Raw genomic sequence first — 18502 nt, 5'->3', positions numbered from 1 at the left:
GGTTTTAATGTTTTATGGAGACATTCCATTGACATAATGATTTTTATACTATGCAAACTGTATATTATATCCCCTTACACTAAACTTACCCATTACAGAAAACCTTCTGCATTTTTTGAAAAATAAATAAATAATAATTAATATGATTTATAAGCTGTTTTCCTCATAGGGACCAAAACATGTATTTCGGATATTTCCATCTTTGTGGGGACATTTTGACCATGTAACGAAGGGTTTACCTGAAACACACACACACACACACACACACACACCGGTGGGCTGAGATACATTTTTGGCACATACACATTTTGACACACAATCTGTCTCTCAGGATACACAGATATTGTGAAATATTGTGTAAATACACAGATTTTGTGAATGTGGTCCTGTGAAATGAAGTGACATCCCTTCCCCACGATTGTCAAGTTATGTCATAGTATGACAGTCTGGATTTAGTTATTTAAAAACTGCACTCAAAATGCAATTCATGCAATGCATACAACTTGAATACTCTTCTCTTGTGATGAGCGAGTTTCATTTTTGATATAAAACATGCAGAAAAATTACATTGAGTTTAAAAAAATAAAATAATGTTAATGATAATGATTAAGGTGGAATGGAAATGGAAATGGCAAACTCAGTTGTGCCCTCAGTTGAGGCGGATACATTTTTGATCCAATAAACTACGATGGAAAAACATTTACCGAATAAATCCCTTTGATGCACAACAAACTCAACTATGGATTTGATTGGATAACTGGACTAACCAAGTGACCAATCGCATCACAGCATCTCAATTGTTGGTTTGATCATTCTAAAAAAAAAAAAAAAGCAACTCCCGCACACTATCAGTACTTGCAAATGAGTATCAAAATTTTATTAGCAACGAGTTCCTTGGGTTTTTTTTTAGATTTTTGACCTACCCATTTGGTCTTTTTCCTTACGCACCTATCACCTGTCCTGCAGGTGTGCGATGGTGAATGCTAATTGATTTGATCATTCTGAAATGCCTGAGACAAAGTCTGTCATCAGAATGATTTGGTTTAATTCCGGAGCGTCTTACATAATGCGTTCACAAACACCAGCATCCGAACGCAAGATAACATGACGGCGTTTATTGCGTTTCATAAGTCATTTACGATGTAGGAAAAAAGAGACACAGCGGCTTCCCCAGTTGCAGCAACTTCCATTTTTATTACAGATATTCACACTAATTTCCCAGGAAGTGACGATTTATTTTTGTTCTCATGAACATATGGGATGGAAACGCTGCTTTATTTGCAAATGTTTTATGCAATATTGCAACTTTGCACGCAAGTTAAACTCACAAATTTGGATTGAAACATAGCTCTCGTTGGGCTACTTTCCACTATATCATTGATCAATCGCATCTCTCGCTGTGTCTCAAACTGCTGACAGACACCATCATTTCCTGACTGTTAAGCTTCATCTGACCTCAGGATGCTGACCCTGTCAGAGTGAGCCTCTAGAGATGGGCACAGGAGGGAACCCAGTCCCAATCAATCCAGCCGAATTAAAGACAGAGACACAACGAGTGAACGAGCCCTGGCGCCCTGCACAGAAAGAGCTTGATTACTGCAGACTCACACAGCTGAGGGTTTCTCCTGATGTCGTCAGCAAATTGTGATCTGTCATAGCATGCACCTTTTCAATTAGCACAAACCCGTCTCCCATGCACAGCTAATCACGCTATATTGTTAGGTAAACACTACCAGACTTTTTGAAAAGACTCAAACACACTCACAATAACCGTCTCCTCTTTCAGGTCTCAAGGGCTCTTTGCAGAGAATGCAGCTGGAATATGTAGATGTGGTCTTCGCCAACCGGCCCGATAGCAACACGCCGATGGAGGGTGAGTTTGGCCAAATAGACACTAATGTTCACAAGTTTGGGGTCAGTAAGTAAAGCAAGCAGGGTGGGGCCGAGAGCCTTGGGAACGGAGCGAGGAAGATTTTAAAAATGTCTCATTTGCTTATCTCAATTTTGTCTCATTTTTTTGATAAAAAAATACAGCAAAAACAGTAATATTCTGAAATCTTTTTTTCAATTTGAATATATTTATAAATGTAATGTAATCCTGGAATGGCAAATATGAATTTTCAGCATTCTTCGGTTTCACGACATGCCTTAAGAAACATTTCTGATTGTTATCAATGATGAAAACAGTTGTACATCTTCATATGTTTGTGGAATCTGTGACATATTTTCCCCAAAATTCTTTGATGAATAGAATGTTTAAAAGCATTTAATTGAAATCCAAATCTACTGTATATGTCACTTTTGATCCATTTAATGTATCCTTTCTCATTAAAAGTATTAATTTAAAAAAATCTTGCTTACCCCAAACTTTTGAACGGCAGTGCATGAAAATCATTACATTAATTGACTTGTTCAGGGTACATCTTGAAGACTTTAGTAGACTTTTTGTACCTTATACCCTCACAAAAGCACTTTGGGATACTTTCTAGAAAAGTGCTGTGAAGTTTGCAATGACAATACGGCATCAAAAGCCAGACATGGACAAAAGAATGAGTGTTGGTGTCCTGCAGGCACATCCATCTGAGGCCTAAGTGCTCTGAAATATGTATTCATGATCAGAGGGTTATGATTAAGTGCAGTCCCCGGGGCGCCTTTCTGAATAACCTGACCTCTTCGAGGAACGCAATGCAGCCAGCAAGCTACCAAACTGCTGTTAAAGCTCAGTGCTGCCCAAAGCTTCAAGTGCAGTCAGCCTGAAAATCGAATCTACAGTTTAATAATGTGCTTTTGGTACAAACCACAGAATAGCGAAGTCTCTTGAACAATATAAACCGGTTACAAAATATGAGGCGTATAGAGAGAAACAACTGCACCAAGAGTGACATGGAGAAAATGTGCATTAAAACGAGTACCTGCTGTCGATGCCGTTTTCAAAACTGAGTGTTTTATTCTCAAGAGCAAAATGAAGAGAAGAAAGATAGTTGTTCCAGCCTCTTTGACCTTCAGAAAGAAATGACTAGCTGATTTTCTCTTTCGTTTATCCATCGTATTATCTACAGACAAATGCCAAAAGCCTAAATACATAAGAAGAAGAGAGAAGAACAGATAGTAGTAGAGGAAGATGGAGAACATGAATGATTCAAAGTTGTTTTTCTTCTGAAGGCCAGAAACAGAAGCAAATGTACTGCAAATGCATACTTGATACTTGTGCATTCTTGCTTTACTGTGGCAGTAACAACAGTTTAATAATTGTACTAAAGCGAAAATTGACTGAAGAATTGGAAAAAACGAACCTGCCTACAGCACCCCTAGTGATAAAGCGCAACGCATAGCCTATAACTGGGATGAGAATGCATTGTCCTATGAATTTAATTGAGCCTGTATAGCTAGAAGCATTTGTTTCACATACTTTCAGAAAGTTTCATGCCTTAGAGACAACCATGGAGGGATTCAAGACAATTTATGATCTCTCAGGATGGTGCTAATTAGTATAAAGCATGTTAAAATGCTAGGCAGGCTGTTTTTAGCCCTTTGCTTAAAATGTCTCTACTATCTGGCAGATATCACTGAAATGGTTGCCCTGAGAAATCGCAACGTATGTCAGGGGTCCAAACTCAGTCCTGGAGGGCCACTGTCCTGTAGGGTTTTGACCCAGCTTGCCTCAACACACCTGCCTGGACGTTTCTAGTTTGTAAGACCTTGATTAGCTGGTTCAGGAGTGTTTAATTTGGGGATGGAACTAGGGATGCACGATATATCGGCCACCATAACGGTATCAGCCGATTGTGTTCATTTTTAATGTTATTGTCATCAGCCTAATAAGAAAATTTGGCCAATATATTAAAGCCAGTAGATGGATTATTTCCTTCAGCTGAGACACTTCAGATGCTCACTGTTCGCCATGATGGTTTTGAACTGCTTTAAATATGATTGGAATCACTTCAAAAAAGTCCGTCATATAGGCTACATAAAATTATAATGAGAACATTATAATTGTGTGCTTGACATTTGTTTTTGTGATCAGGCTCTCAAAAATTATATAAAAATTTGTATTTACATTTTTCAGCCAATATATCGATTATCGGCTTTCAAATATTGGTATCGACCAACATTTTCATATCGGTGCATCCCTAGTTGTAACTAAATTGTGCAGGACAGTGTCCCTCCAGGAGCAGGTTTGGACACTATAGGCGCATTTCCATTACAGATTTGCGCAAATTTAATTTTTTTTTCAAATTTCATTTATTCTAAATGTAGAGAAAAAACTATTGCGAAATGACGGCGTTTCCATTAACCGATGTTATGCGACTAAAACTTATTTTTATTCCTCTCGCAATAAGTAAGTAATTCCAAAAATCATGGCAACAGATGTTGGTAGGTTTATGTATCTCAGCCACTGCACTGGCCATTATTATTAATGGAAGGAGACGTATGTGTGTTATCCAATCATTAATGGCAAGGAAAGACCCTTATACTTGAGAGCAGCACATATGAGGAGTTTCTGGGAGTATCTCCCTCATTTCTGCTTCGAGCTCTTGATGTGGCATTTATTTGAGGTTTAGAATCCATTATTCCTGTAATTTTTTTGTCTTTTATGAATTTAATAAAGAACTCTGTCTCGTATTCTGTCCAAACATACCACATCATCTACGTCAGGTGACCTGGAAATGCGCAAAAACTGTTTCCATTGCAGTTTTTTGCGAAATATTTATTTTTCGAATTGCCTGAAAAACCACCTCATGCAAGCGTAACATTTTTTTTGCGATAAATGGAAGTTTTTGTGAAAATGACGTGTTTCTATTGGGCGTATTTTCAATTCGCAATTTCAATTTGTGCAATTTGAAGGGTAATGGAAACGCGGCTTATGTGACCGCCTTAAACTCTGTAAATAGCAGGGAAGCATTAGCTTATGCATAAAGCAGCAAAGTTAACAAAATGGCTTAAATCGTTTAGAGCACAGTTTAGAGCTAGAAATTAAGAGATTTTTTATATCCACCCTCTTTTTGTAAGCTCAATCAATATTCTCTTGGGCGAGGGGGATCAGTATGCCCTTCTGGTAATGTATGTACTGCTCAGAGCTGTTCTGTTGTGTAGCATTTAGGGCTTAGTAATATTTCAAAGCCCTGCGCCAGATGCCAAGGTCACCCTGACTCAGCCAATACTTTCAGACTTCTCTACTTTAACAAGCTTTTCAGCTCTCTCTAACACAGCCTGACAACCTGCTTCTCTTGATTGATGTTAATTTAACTTCCATTTACTGTTTTTACATCATCCTCTAGCACAATAAAGTTTATTTGTTACAAACTCTGTTCATTTATGATAAATGTCATTACCTTTCCAATGCAGTTCGCTCTGTGAGTTGAGTCTGTCTAGGACCCCAAATTGATTCCATTGGCTGAAATTAACACTAGAGCCAACAAAACACAAAAATAATGATTAGAGGCAGATTATCCATTAATAAAGACATTTTCATGCAGTTCCTTGCACAATACTGTGTTATGACCTCAAAACATTTATACCATAGTGCATGATTTGTAAACTAATAAGTTTTGATGTTTGCATCACATAAACAGCTCCATATGTATGACGTTTCTGACATAGTAAACTTGTTTGGTAGCTCACCTGGTACAGCAATGCATTTAGCAAGCTAAAATGACATGGATGCTTCAGCAAATGTGTTTTTATCTCACATTTGCTTTTATTAGATTTAGTGTAGGTAGTATGTTATTTTCAAATATGATTGAAAATTCTCACAATATGTACAACAATCACCGCAATAAAACATTGCCAGATTCACGTTCATCAGAAAACTGAAAGTGCTTTTTCCGCCACTGTAAGCTAGAGGCTGCAGTCTTTAGTGTCCTTGTTAGTGTGTCCACCTCCCATGCCGGAAACGCCAGTTCGAATCCCTTTCGAAGTAGAACCGGAGGAGTTATGTTGGTGCGTGACCCGGATGGGAGTGAGGTTAAGGGGGATGAGCGTAACTGAGGCCAGCTAGTAAAACCTCACTCTGGTAAAACCTCACTCTCCCGGCCTCAAGAGAAGTGACTGACACTAAAGTCTGTGTCCTTGTTTGTAGAAGTGGAACCGGAGGGGTTACATTGGTGCCGTGACCCGGATGGGGTGGTTTAGGGGGGTGAGTGTAACACAGGCCAGCTTGTAAAACCTCACTCCCCCGGCCTCAAGAGTCACACTAGTGACTGACGCTAAAGGCTGTGTCCTTGTTTGTAGAAGTAGAACCGGAGGGGTTACATTGGTGCCGTGACCCTGATGGGACGGTTTAGGGGGGTGAGTGTAACAGAGGCCAGCTAGTAAAACCTCACTCCCCTGGCCTCAAGAGTCACACTAGTGACTGACGCTAAAGGCTGTGTCCTTGTTAGTGAGCCTTTGCGCCTCTCAAGCCGGAAACGCCAGTTCAAATCCCGCTCAAAGTAGAACCGGAGGAGTTATGTTGGTGCCGTGACCCGGATGGGAGTGAGGTTAAGGGGCATGAGCGTAACTGAGGCCAGCTAGTATAACCTCACTCCCCCGGCCTCAAGAGAAGTGACTGACACTAAAGTCTGTGTCCTTGTTTGTAGAAGTAGAACCGGAGGGGTAACATTGGTGCCGTGACCCGGATGGGACGGTTTAGGGGGATGAGCCTAACTGAGGCCAGTTAGTAAAACCTCACTCCCCTGGCCTCAAGAGTCACTAGTGACTGACGCTAAAGGCTGTGTCCTTGTTAGTGAACCTGTGTGCCTCTCATGCTGGAAACGCCAGTTCAAATCCCGTTCAAAGTAGAACCGGAGGAGTTACGTTGGTGCCGTGACCCGGATGAGACGATTTAGTGGGGTGAGTGTAACAGAGGCCAGATAGTAAAACCTCACTCCCATGCCAGAAAAGCCGGTTTGAATCCTGCTCGGACTGGGGGTTACAGAAGAAGATATTACACATGAGTGTAACATCATTTTGCAGCAATGTTGCCATGGGCATGTTTTTCCATTGAGCCTGTTTTGCTTAATCATCTATGCTTTTTATCTTTAAACATGGGCTAGACGTTGACACCTCTCTCTCACTGTCTATCTCATAGACATGGGCAGGCAGATCGCTATGCAGTGCTTTTCTGCTGCATCGATGCGTAAAGTGTCCAGAGTTTGGTGCTCATCACTGTGTGCAGTGCATATTAAAGTTCCTCAGTCGCTCTGCAGTCCCCTGCTTAAAAGCTGAGGGGAATATAAAGTTACACTGCACTTTAGCATTCTTTTATTCCTCACGAGTGCACTTATTGAAGTGAGTGAAACCACACAAAAGTACGTCAATCTGAACTTAATGAACCCAAGCTGATACACAGTGAATGAAAATATATTGCACCATACCAGATTATGTTACTGAATATAGCAGAAAAGAACACTAATCACACACAGCTTTAGAGAATTTCACAATTTAGCTAATTTGCACCAAATCTGACATTTATGACTAATGACCAGTGGAACTATTGTAGTTTATTGTTTTATCTTAATAACAGCCTAATTTGTTTTTACTTGTTCTGGCTTTTCAACATAAACTAAATAAAATTAAAGATTAAATTATCAAAACGCCCTTGTGAAAAAGAGGGATACTTTAGCTTTTTTTTTTTTTTTTAAGAATATACTTAAGTGGGAACTGAATGCTGGTCCAATGTTTTAGTTCCATGTTAATTGCAATTAATTGAAAATGTATTGTAGTTTACAATATATGTTAATTGCATTCAGCTGAACTTTTAAGTGCTTTTTTCATAAATAGAATTTAGTTACATATTTATATGCAAGTTCATTACTTTTATTGTATTTGAATTACTGACAAGCATTTATGATAAACTAAAATATATTTCAACGTCATTTTTACTGAACCTTGTATGTAATATATTTGTAATTTGTAATAATTTTGGTTTAATTTCAGTTCCTTTTGCTAGTTGGTTTCATCAGTGACTGATTAGGTTCACCTGTGGTTCATTTAGTTCCTTCATTAACTGTATTTAAGCCTTTAAGTTTCCTCAGTCCTTTGTCCAGTATCATTTGTGTTTGTGTGATACTTAAACGAGATTCCTATATAGTCCAGCGTGTTTCCAAGTAAAGGCTTTGTTATTAAATTTCCTGTGTCATGTGATCATTGCTTTGAACACGACAAATTCTTTGAAATTGCACTTTTTTTTAAAGTGCAACTAAACATATAAGTGCACTTTCTTTAAGTACACTTATGTGGCCTTTTATTTCATTGATATATTATTTGCAAGTAGTTTAAAAAATATATATATATATACATGTAAGATTTAAAGTACACTAGAAGTGCACTTTCAATACAATAACATTCATAACAGAACATAATTTGTGAATGTTTGTTTCCACAGAGATTGTCAGAGCCATGACCTACGTGATAAACCAGGGCATGTCCATGTACTGGGGAACCTCACGATGGACAGCTATGGAAATAATGGTAAGTAACATTTTTCTTAACCTCAGTTGTCATGAGATACTTCATTCAACATGGCACCCTGCAGGACACACCAGTTCAGCAGAATTAAGTGCATCACTTGCATGTCATGACAGAACTGCTGATCATTTACTTCCTTTAAGCTTGAATTCAGGAGCAAACAGTGTGTTTGCTGGAACAACAACCTCAGCTCCTCTAGTGTATATTGGCCACATCACATATTTTTAGCCCTGTGACTGAAGTCAGTGGTTTGTCAGTACTGTATGTTGCTGTAATTGCAGTGTTGCACAAAGCAAGTTGGCACAAACTGATATGTTGTAATTAAGCACTGACATTATCAATTCATGGGCGATAAATGTAGGCTTGATCAGAGTTTTACAAAGAGGACACACACTGATGACCTGTAATTTGTGTGACTGTGATAATACCATGTTCTAGTGTCACGCCAGATCTATCCCACGTAAACACACCCCCGACTGGAACGTGTGTTCATAGCCTGAAATGATACCAAGGAGCCAATCAGTTATGGGATATGACTATACACGATATTGGAGAAAATAACTAGTTGTCACACTTTTTACTACAATAAATATTTCCCAATGTTAGTTTACTTTTGAAAGTTAGCTTCTACCTTGAAGGCTACAGAAAAATTACTATTATATTATATTATATTATATTATATCTTATGTTATCTTATGTTATGTTATGTTATCTTATGTTATCTTATGTTATACCATGGTCTGGGTGAATACTCGATTCTGATTGGCTGCAGGGTGTCCGTTAAAAAGTGATAATGGACACCTAGGAAAGGCGTCCCGTCAATTTGCCTGATGACAGTTCTAAATGATTGCGCTGGCTCAAACTCACTGATCAACTGCTGCGGTCGGGTCGCTGTGGCCACGTTGCTTGGCAACGCCTGTATACGGGAGATATTAAATAGTGCGCTCGACTTAATAAATAAAAACCCTCACGATTTTTACTCTAAAACACATTAAAGTATTATTAATTGATTAAATATTTCTTTCTTTCGTAAGTAACCATGGTATAAGCGGGTTAATGCCCGACGAGGTGTCCATTATCAGGTTTTAATGGACTTCGGCGGAGGCAAAAGTCCGATGCGCGTCGGACGGTTCACGCCTCGCCGTCGTCCATTAAAACCTGATAATGGACACCTCGTCGGGCATTAACCCTTACTTATATTATATTATATTATATTATATGATATTATATTATCCAACAGCAGTGAAGTTTTATATTACATTTTAGACTGAATGATAGAAACAGGTGTTTGAAACCAACATGATTTGTGAAAACAGGCATTTTTGTAACTAGGTTTGTTACTGACTAGCCTCAGGCATCACTATATAATGAGAATAATTTCCAGCATGAAATATCTGCAATATCTGCTTCTTCTGACGCCCAGTAAAGACATTATGAAAGCACTTGGAGGTGGAAATGGAAATGTATGAATTGTAGCTATTACAGAGATGTATGCATGTATTTGATTTCAAAAGTGTAAATCTGATTGTGTCTTTCTAGGAGGCGTACTCTGTAGCGAGGCAGTTTAACCTGATTCCTCCAGTGTGTGAGCAGGCGGAGTATCATCTCTTCCAGAGGGAGAAGGTCGAGGTGCAGTTGCCTGAGCTCTACCATAAGATAGGCAGGTGTCAATCAATCATCATTTACTCTCTGAATCCTGACCGTCATGCAGCACAACTCATCTTCATTCTGTGTGTGACTGTAGGTGTGGGCGCCATGACATGGTCCCCTTTGGCCTGTGGGATCATCTCTGGAAAGTATGAAAATGGTATCCCAGAATCCTCTAGGGCATCAATGAAGGTACCTAATTTGCTATAAACGTGCTCGCTTGCAATATACACAGTGACAAATCAAGTATTTATTTTGTGCCATGCTTCTTCCTACCCGACTTTACTCGTCTACTCGTTTTGTCTTGAAGTCGTACCAGTGGCTGAAAGACAAGATAGTGAGTGAGGATGGACGAAAGCAGCAGGCGAAGCTGAAAGAACTCGGTCATATTGCAGAGAAGCTTGGCTGTACTTTGCCTCAGCTGGCCGTAGGTAAGATTGCTCCCATCAACACTTCAGACACAACCAGTCGTCTTACTTCACATTACTGTCCACTCTGTCAACAAATCGTAATCTGCTGAGAAGATTGATTTGAAGCCTTTTGTTGTCCTCCAGCCTGGTGTCTGCGGAACGAGGGAGTGAGTTCAGTCCTGTTAGGAACCTCTAATGCAGAGCAGTTAACTGAAAACCTGGGAGCCATACAGGTGAGATATGTGCTCTGTTTACAGCTGGTGTTAAGATGTGTTTTGGTCGATCGGATCACAAGTAGACGAGGGAGACACATTCCCATTTACATCTAGTGTTTTAATCCGTCTCTTCTGTCCACTTTCAGCCACTTCTGTCCTGATTTCTTTGAGGGGAGGGTCTATGTTTGGGCTTTTTCAGATCTTTCGATCTAATGGACAAAATAAGCTCACGCAATTTACATATGAATGTGAATGGATGACGGAAAAACACAAAGAGAGCATCAGCTTTAGTTTCTGCTCTTACAGTTTCAAGACCAGCCGAACACTGTGAGTGTGTGTTAGAAATCAGGAATGGTGAGAGAACATTGTGTTTGGTATGTTTTTCATCTATAATAAACCAAACTTGGGTCTCCAGCCAACAAAGTTTAAAGGGGTGATATAATGCCATTTTCACAAGATGTAAAATAAATCTCTGATGTCCCCAGAGTGTGTGTGTGAAGTTTTAGCTCAAAATACCCCACAGATATTTTTATATAGCATGTTAAAATTGACAATTTTTAGGGTGAGCAAAAACACACCGTTTTGTGTCTGTCCCTTTAAATGCAAATGAGCTGCTGCTCCCGGCACAGGGGGCGGAGCTTCAAGAGCTTGCACTCACACGGACATGCACTGAAAATGTTAAAAACATTTAGCCTTTTATATTCAAACTGGAGTCAGAAAGATGGAGAGACTCAAGAAGAAGTGACAACATGTAGAAGCAACAGGACATTTCTGAATGGTTAGTTGATGAATTTATGAAGCTGATGTGTAGTTATCTTCTAGTCATTGATTAGCATATTCTGTCTTGATAATCTATAAATCGTGTTCCGGAGGCGGGGTTTATGTAAATAGGGCTGGTGATGTCACTAACCCGGGAAGAATATTGTGTAGTCTCTACCAGTCGTTTGTTGTAGTCCTTAAAAAGTGATTTCTGTAAAAGCAAATCTCTCCCTTTGCTTTGAACTTTGAGCGTTGTGACTTTGCAGATGTTGTTTATGCTCAAACAGCAACATTACACACTAACTAAAGTTAGATGAGTGGAATCATAATCAACCACCCCTTTAAATCCCATCTGGCTAGTCTCTTCCCATAATGATTATGCATCAGGTCAGTAGTATGCAGCTGTTCGAACACATGAGCGTTTACACTACGAAAGCAATGTGTTTTCGACTACCTCTGGAAGTGGTTGAAAGTGGACAAGCTCATAATGTTTTAGACCCCGTTTACACCTGTATTTAGCGTCGTCCACCTGTGATCCGAGCGACCAAAACTCATCTTAATACCTGGTGTAAACAGCCCTATGACTTTCTACGCATCTATTAACTTCCAGAAGATTCCTAACTAATTCATTTGCACATTCAGGTACTTCCAAAGATGACATCCCATATAGTTTCAGACATTGATCATATACTTGGGAACAGGCCGTACAGTAAGAAGGACTTCCGGTCCTAGTGGCTCCGGACACACACTCATGGTGAAGGGAGGTGTGTGTGTGTGTGTAGCAGTGTTCGTGCCCTAGTGGTTCCTGCTCCAAATCTGTTTCCATCATCGGTCTGACCTCTCTCTGAAGCCTTAGAGTGCCGTCCTCCATAACCTGTACCTACATCCCGTTTCTGCTGGTGTGCCTTCACACCCGAACACCACAGCGAGAATCCCACGACTGGTGTCCAGGTGTCACCTTGCAGGAGCTTCACACACTTCTGAACTTCATAAACACCCATGACCCATGCTTGGCCTCTGCTCTCAAAACCATCCGCCACTGGGACACCTGGAGGTATTAGCACACAGAGCGGAGGAACAGCGCATGTCGCCCTCTTGTGTTCGAACACAGCAACTGCACACCTGTTTCACAGACTGCAGAGCTCTGACTCGGTGGAACAATGTGCACTCGCAAAGATTCGAGCTGTTTTGCCTGTATTGATATATTATGAGGGATATTTTAATAGAGAATATGTGTGTTTGCTTCATAATGTGAGCCATGGATAAATAACTCAATGCACACCTCGGACCTTGGAAATTACTTGAATGAGGGTAGCATATGTGATTATTGAACATGCAACTGTATTATAAACCGACCTCAATCCGCACTGCATAATATACAGTATTAAAGTTGATCTGACATGCATAGAGTATATTATACCAGCAGACTAATGCATTCATGGTAATGTTTGATTATAAATGAGTGACTTGATTTTTCCTTTAGTATCAGTAATAAGGAAGAGTTTAGGAATTCAAGGGATGCCCTTGTGAGAAAGAAGTGTGCTTAAATGTGCACTTGTAGTGTACTTCAAATCTTAAAAGTAAAAAACTGTACTTCTAATTTCAATTAAAGGCCACTTTCAGTTTCTTAACACTTAATTGGACTTTTTACTTTATGTTTTACTTTAAAGTATATTTTAAATCATTTGGTTTTGATAATCTTTTGTCATGCTTTAAAGAAGTACACTTATTTTGATGTGTTGACTAACATACCAAAGCATATCTAACGTACTTGCTTTTAATTATTATTACATTTAAAGTTACTATATTTTAAATGTACTAAATTACAGCTTTATCATTTACAAATGTGTGACAAGTTTCAACAGATTTTTTTTTTAAAGTATCTCTACATTTACCATAAATGCTTAATAAATTCAGCAGTACACTTTAACTATATTTCAAAGACAATAATATAATAAAATATAATACAAAAGATGTTGTAATTACGTCCTACTTAAGTGGGTCAAAATATACACTAAAGTTCAGCTATATGCATTTATTTATAATATAAAAATATATCCTTTTAAAGTATATTATTTCCATGATAAGTACTCTTTTTAAAAGTATGCCTTTTCTTTTTCACAAGGGTTATTAGTTCACCCAAAAAATGAAAATCCTGTCATCATTTACTCACTCTCATTTTGGTCCAAACCTGAATTACTTTATTCCTGTTGTTGGACCCCATTGACTTTCATTGTATGGAAAGAAAAAAAAAGTGAGATGTTTAAAAATAAATAAATAAATAATATATATATATATATACAGTGCTATGCATAAGTTTAGACACCCATGCTAAAGTTGACTAAAAAGAGGAATAAAAAAATCATCTTTTGGAAATTGAACTTAATGCCTTAATTAAAAAAATTAGGAAGAATCCAACCTTTAAGAACACCAATTTTCTTTGTGAATGAATAATGTATCATAAATAGAGATTGGCATGGTTTTATTTCAGTTAGCCTAATAACTGGTTTGATTTGCATTGAGAGATGATCTTATGGAAAGTACCCCATGCCAATCTCTAGGTATGGTGAAGGCTATGTGATGATGTGGGGCTATTTTAATTCCAAAGGCCAAGGGAACTTTATCAGGATGCATATTATCCTGGATCCATGAAGTAACTGGCCTTTACAAATAAAACTCTGCCTGCCTCTATGGGAATTTAACATAGGGGTGTCCAGACTTATGCACCCTGTATTTTAAGGAAGAACATTTATTTATTTACGATACATTATTCATTCACAAAGAAAATTGGTGTTCTTAAAGGTTGGATTTTTCCTAATTTTTTTAATTAAGGCATTAAGTTCAATTTCCAAAAGATGATTTTTTATTCCTCTTTTTAGTCAACTTTAGCATGGGTGTGTAAATGTATGCATAGCACTGTATATATATGTATATATATATATATGTTTGAATCATCATAAGGGTCCGTGAATAATGACTGGAGCTCTTGATCTGCATGTCAGCATTAAGATATATTGGAGGTGAATTTGATTGACAGTTTGCGGGTGCCTCATGTGTGACTTTATAACTCTTGCTTGCCCTACTTGAAAGCCATACTTTATCATGCCCTAGATGTTTTAAAGACTGACGAGCTGCTTAACCCTGTAGTATTTAACTTCTCAGAGCTTTTAGATTCATTTGAAACCTGATGAAAACAAGATGGCTCTGTACAGAAAACCATCAAAAACAGTGTTGAAAGCAACACAGTGTGTACATAGTGTTACCTTTAGTCTCCCTGCGGAGTGCCTTGATTCTCACCTGCATGAACATTAGGGCTTGCCCATTCTCCCATGGGTCCACGAGTGGAATACTGTGAGCTTTTCTCAATTGTAAATGAAGTCTTTTACAAAAACAAAGAAATCACACCATGTGGTGTCTGTTGTTTTCTAGAGTTTGTAACGCTGAGATGAGTTGTTGGATACACAGGCTGTTCTGAATCTCTGCATCAGGGTCTTTTCTCATATCATGCATCTCTCCCTGTATAGCAGAAGTGACTTCTGTAAATATAAATATGTAAACAGTTGATAGAGGTAGAATATATGCTTGAAAATAAAAACACATAAGGCCAGTAAACCCGTGTGTGTGCTTGCTTATTATAGGTGGAATTTCCATCAGAAATCACAATATAGTGATATACAGTATAGGATATATAGTGGAATATTTTGGTCATATTGCACTCCCGTATTCCTTATAAGAAAATATGATGAGAAAAAATGAGTAAACAGTCTTTTATTGGTACAAAACAAAAACAAAAGTCCATACAGGCCTTAACTGATCATGAATTTCATGAAGCTTTAACATATGAAATGATAAACGCCCTCCTGAATGATAACAAACCTCCTTTAACATGTCACCACACCTCCCTCCCCCCAATCCCATAATCCTCTCATTTTGTGTGTTCCTCAATCTTGTCCTGTTTTATTTGGAGCCAGTGGACAGCAGGGCGATCAGTCCTGAAGAAGCACTGATGGACAGAATGTAGTTCCTGTGACAAACACATCAGGTAAACGTTAGACTTCTGAACCAATCAATCGGCTTTAAAAGAGTAAACACTGAAGTAAACTTACACTGTTGGATTGAAGTTCTTCAGTAGGAAGAAAGAGGCGATGATGACGAGCATGAGGAAGAGTGTGTTGTTGTAAAAGATGGAGAAAGTTGTGGCCTCGTAATCGGCGACCTCATTCTTTTTCCAAAGGATCCTGCGGCAAAGACTCGGTGTTAGGAACAAAGTACGTTCAAACAGAAGACATTTAAGAGCAGATCAACAGGATACATCTAAAGTGGTTCATTTCTGTCTTCAATAATAGCCAGTGTTGTTAAAGCACTTTTCCTCTTCAGTCCCCCTACAGGTTGGAAGTGGAATTGTCCATTACCGCTGTCGTAAATAATTTAGCATACCGCGGCACGCATGCTATTTGTTTATCCAGCACCGGCTTTAGAAATAACGACGTCCACACACAAGGTAGAGTGTGTTGCATGATTGATATGATATGAAAGTATAATGTATTGTGACATCAGAAACGGATATTATTTTATATAGGCTCCACCTATCGGCTATAGTCAAATTTGTAGTTTCTTATGTCTCATTCGAACTACAGATCCGCGACCCGATCTGGCAAACTTGCATAGTGCGGTTAAAGCCGATAGAGGGTCGCAAAGCGAATGCAGAAGTGCCGTTCACCCTGTTACGAGTTGATGAACCACTGAAACCATTTTGGAAACATTATTTTAAGGTACAAAACAATCTTTGGTGTTGCTTTAATGGTTGCTAAATTGAACACTAGAGCTGCACGATTAAGCGTTAAAAAGATCACGATCTTGATTCAAACATCAACGATTCGCCTGTGTCTATTAAACCTTTGACAAACTCACACCGGATCATTTAAATGTGTGTTTGTGATGCCGCTAAGCCAAAGAGAGCGGCTCTCATTCATGAATAGGACTGTTAAAAATGTGTCATTGAATCATTCACTCAAGAGTTTCGTTCAAAAACGCTGATTCATCCAGTACTGAAACAAGTTAGTCATTGAATTATTCATTCAATCCGATTTTTACAAATAATTCCTTCACATTAATTAACAATTCTGTCAGAACCTCTAATAAATTACATATTATTTTGTTTAGTTGTCTGTTCAGAATCATTTTAAACAAAACAAAAAAGTATTTTTGTTTTTTGGTAACTTAAAGCTGAAATAAAATATTGTATCAAAAACTACATAAATACAAATATTACATAAAATATGAAATGTTGCCTTGGAAGCTAACTGAAATAATTTAAGCACTAAAATTACAATAAAACTAAAATAAAGCTATATAGAAATATATATAAAAACATAACAAAAGCACAATAAAATTACTAAATCAGATACAAATTCAAATATATTTTTTATAAAGTATATAGTGCAATACATAATACAAAAATAACACTGATAAAAGCAGACAAGCCGATTCGAATGTGTCATAATTAAGATGAATACCTCTCGTCCTTCTCTTTGCGGGACATTTTGCGGTTGTCGGCCTCAGAGAGCTTGCGAGTCACTTCTTTAGACACGGCGTCTTCACGCTTCTGAGCAACCCTGAAAGTATAGCAGTTGATCCATTCAGTCTAATGAACTAATTAAGCTTACAAAACCCAAAAGAGAGAGAAAAAGGAAAAGAGATGGGCATTCTTACTTGTGCTTGAGGACGAATTTGACATTCTTGTAAGCAAAGGCAACCAGGTAAGTGCTGACCAGAGTCATGACTGCATACAGCACTGCAGACTGGACCAGATCCATGTGCCAGATCCTCCAGAACAGCCCTGGACAACATCACACATGTGCAGGAATCAGGCATAAATCACAATAACACTGGTCATCAATCATCAGTGAACGTTTAACCTCGGAAAAGAACGCAGATAAAGTATAACATGTGAGAATCTAAAGCACACTCATTAGATTAGAATAGTGTCTAGGTGAGCAGTTCAATGTTTAGACTCAACCATTACATTTACATTTAACCATTTAGCAGATGCTTTTATCCAAACAAATGAGGAGAACAATAGAAGCAGTTAAAGTAACAATATGTAAGTGCGATGACCGTTCCCAGTTTAGTCTTTTTTTATAGATAGATAGATAGATAGATAGATAGATAGATAGATAGATAACTAAGCAAGTAAAGTAAGTCTGGGTCTCGTCTTCAGCAGGGACAGATGAGGAACTTACAGATGGGGATTGCGGACACGATTAGCGCATTGCCGTAGAATAGCGCTGTGGATTTGGCCGACAGGTTCCTGCTGAAGTCCTGCAGGAGAAGATCCTCCTCTGACTGCTGTTTGTTGGCGCTTTTAGGAGCCATGTCTCCGGTCTGTCCACTGCTCGGATCCTAGGTTTGGTTGAAAAGAGACAGACACGTATGTGATCCGAATGGATGAAGCGCTTACGCCGCGTCAGCACAAACAGTGACGTAGAACTAGTGCGCGCAGAACTCAAGGAGACTCGCGCTGAGACGCTGCCTGCTAGTGTCCGGGAGGGTCTCGCGCATTTAAAGGGACAGTTCGCTAAAAGAAAATGATATCTTTTTTATATTAATATAATATTAAATGCTTGAAAAAAAGAAAGAAAAAAAAAACCCAGAAAAAGAATAAAACATTAACAACAATTATTGTCATTGTCATAACAAAATACAACAATAGTAGTAGTAGTATCTTTTTATTCAGACTCATGGTCCATCCATACAAAAAAAATAATACAAATACAAAAAAAAAACAACAACACGAAATACACAACACAAAGTTACAAATGACTCGTTTTTAAAAGACACTTATACCAGTGTTCCCAAAACTGAGACATACAGCGTGTGGCACTGTACCTAACATTCACCAGCACCACAACAACTTGATTTACAGAATCATTCAGCCGACAAATGAACCTGAACATCGCTTTTCGCAGGACAGACTGCAGTGTGTCCACTCTGGTGCTCACAAACAACTCACTCGCACAAGTT

General features: G+C 38.5%; 2 protein-coding genes across 4 annotated transcripts in view; one reads left to right on the top strand and one right to left on the bottom strand.

Annotated features, from left to right (window-relative positions):
* kcnab1a (potassium voltage-gated channel subfamily A regulatory beta subunit 1a) overlaps positions 1 to 13115 on the top strand; it is an 86854-nt gene extending 73739 nt beyond the window's left edge. For 2 of the 3 annotated variants that reach the window (XM_084125255.1, XM_084125256.1), the window contains 7 exons: positions 1787 to 1873; positions 8366 to 8451; positions 9988 to 10108; positions 10193 to 10287; positions 10406 to 10526; positions 10650 to 10738; positions 12122 to 13108. In XM_084125255.1, coding sequence (XP_083981381.1) covers positions 1787 to 1873; positions 8366 to 8451; positions 9988 to 10108; positions 10193 to 10287; positions 10406 to 10526; positions 10650 to 10738; positions 12122 to 12211 — 689 coding nt within the window. In that variant the 3' untranslated portion in view covers positions 12212 to 13108. Of the gene's footprint in view, positions 1 to 1786; positions 1874 to 8365; positions 8452 to 9987; positions 10109 to 10192; positions 10288 to 10405; positions 10527 to 10649; positions 10739 to 12121 lie in introns of all 3 variants that reach the window. The other variant, XM_084125257.1, reaches the window with a different exon arrangement.
* Positions 13116 to 15232: 2117 nt separating this feature from the next.
* On the bottom strand, positions 15233 to 17977 carry ssr3 (signal sequence receptor, gamma). The gene is made up of 5 exons (XM_084125260.1): positions 17722 to 17977; positions 17192 to 17318; positions 16996 to 17094; positions 15586 to 15717; positions 15233 to 15503 (listed from the first exon to the last, which is right to left on the bottom strand). Exons 1-5 carry the CDS (start codon positions 17852 to 17854, stop codon positions 15437 to 15439), a joined length of 558 nt encoding a protein of 185 aa, XP_083981386.1. The 5' UTR covers positions 17855 to 17977; the 3' UTR covers positions 15233 to 15436.
* Positions 17978 to 18502: the final 525 nt, after the last annotated feature.

This window comes from Abramis brama, assembly GCF_963993115.1.
Source record: "Abramis brama genome assembly, chromosome: 9".
In the NCBI taxonomy this organism is placed as follows: Eukaryota; Metazoa; Chordata; class Actinopteri; order Cypriniformes; family Leuciscidae; genus Abramis; species Abramis brama.
The sequence above is the reverse complement of the archived record's forward strand: the minus strand, read 5'-3'. Positions and strand labels throughout refer to the sequence as shown.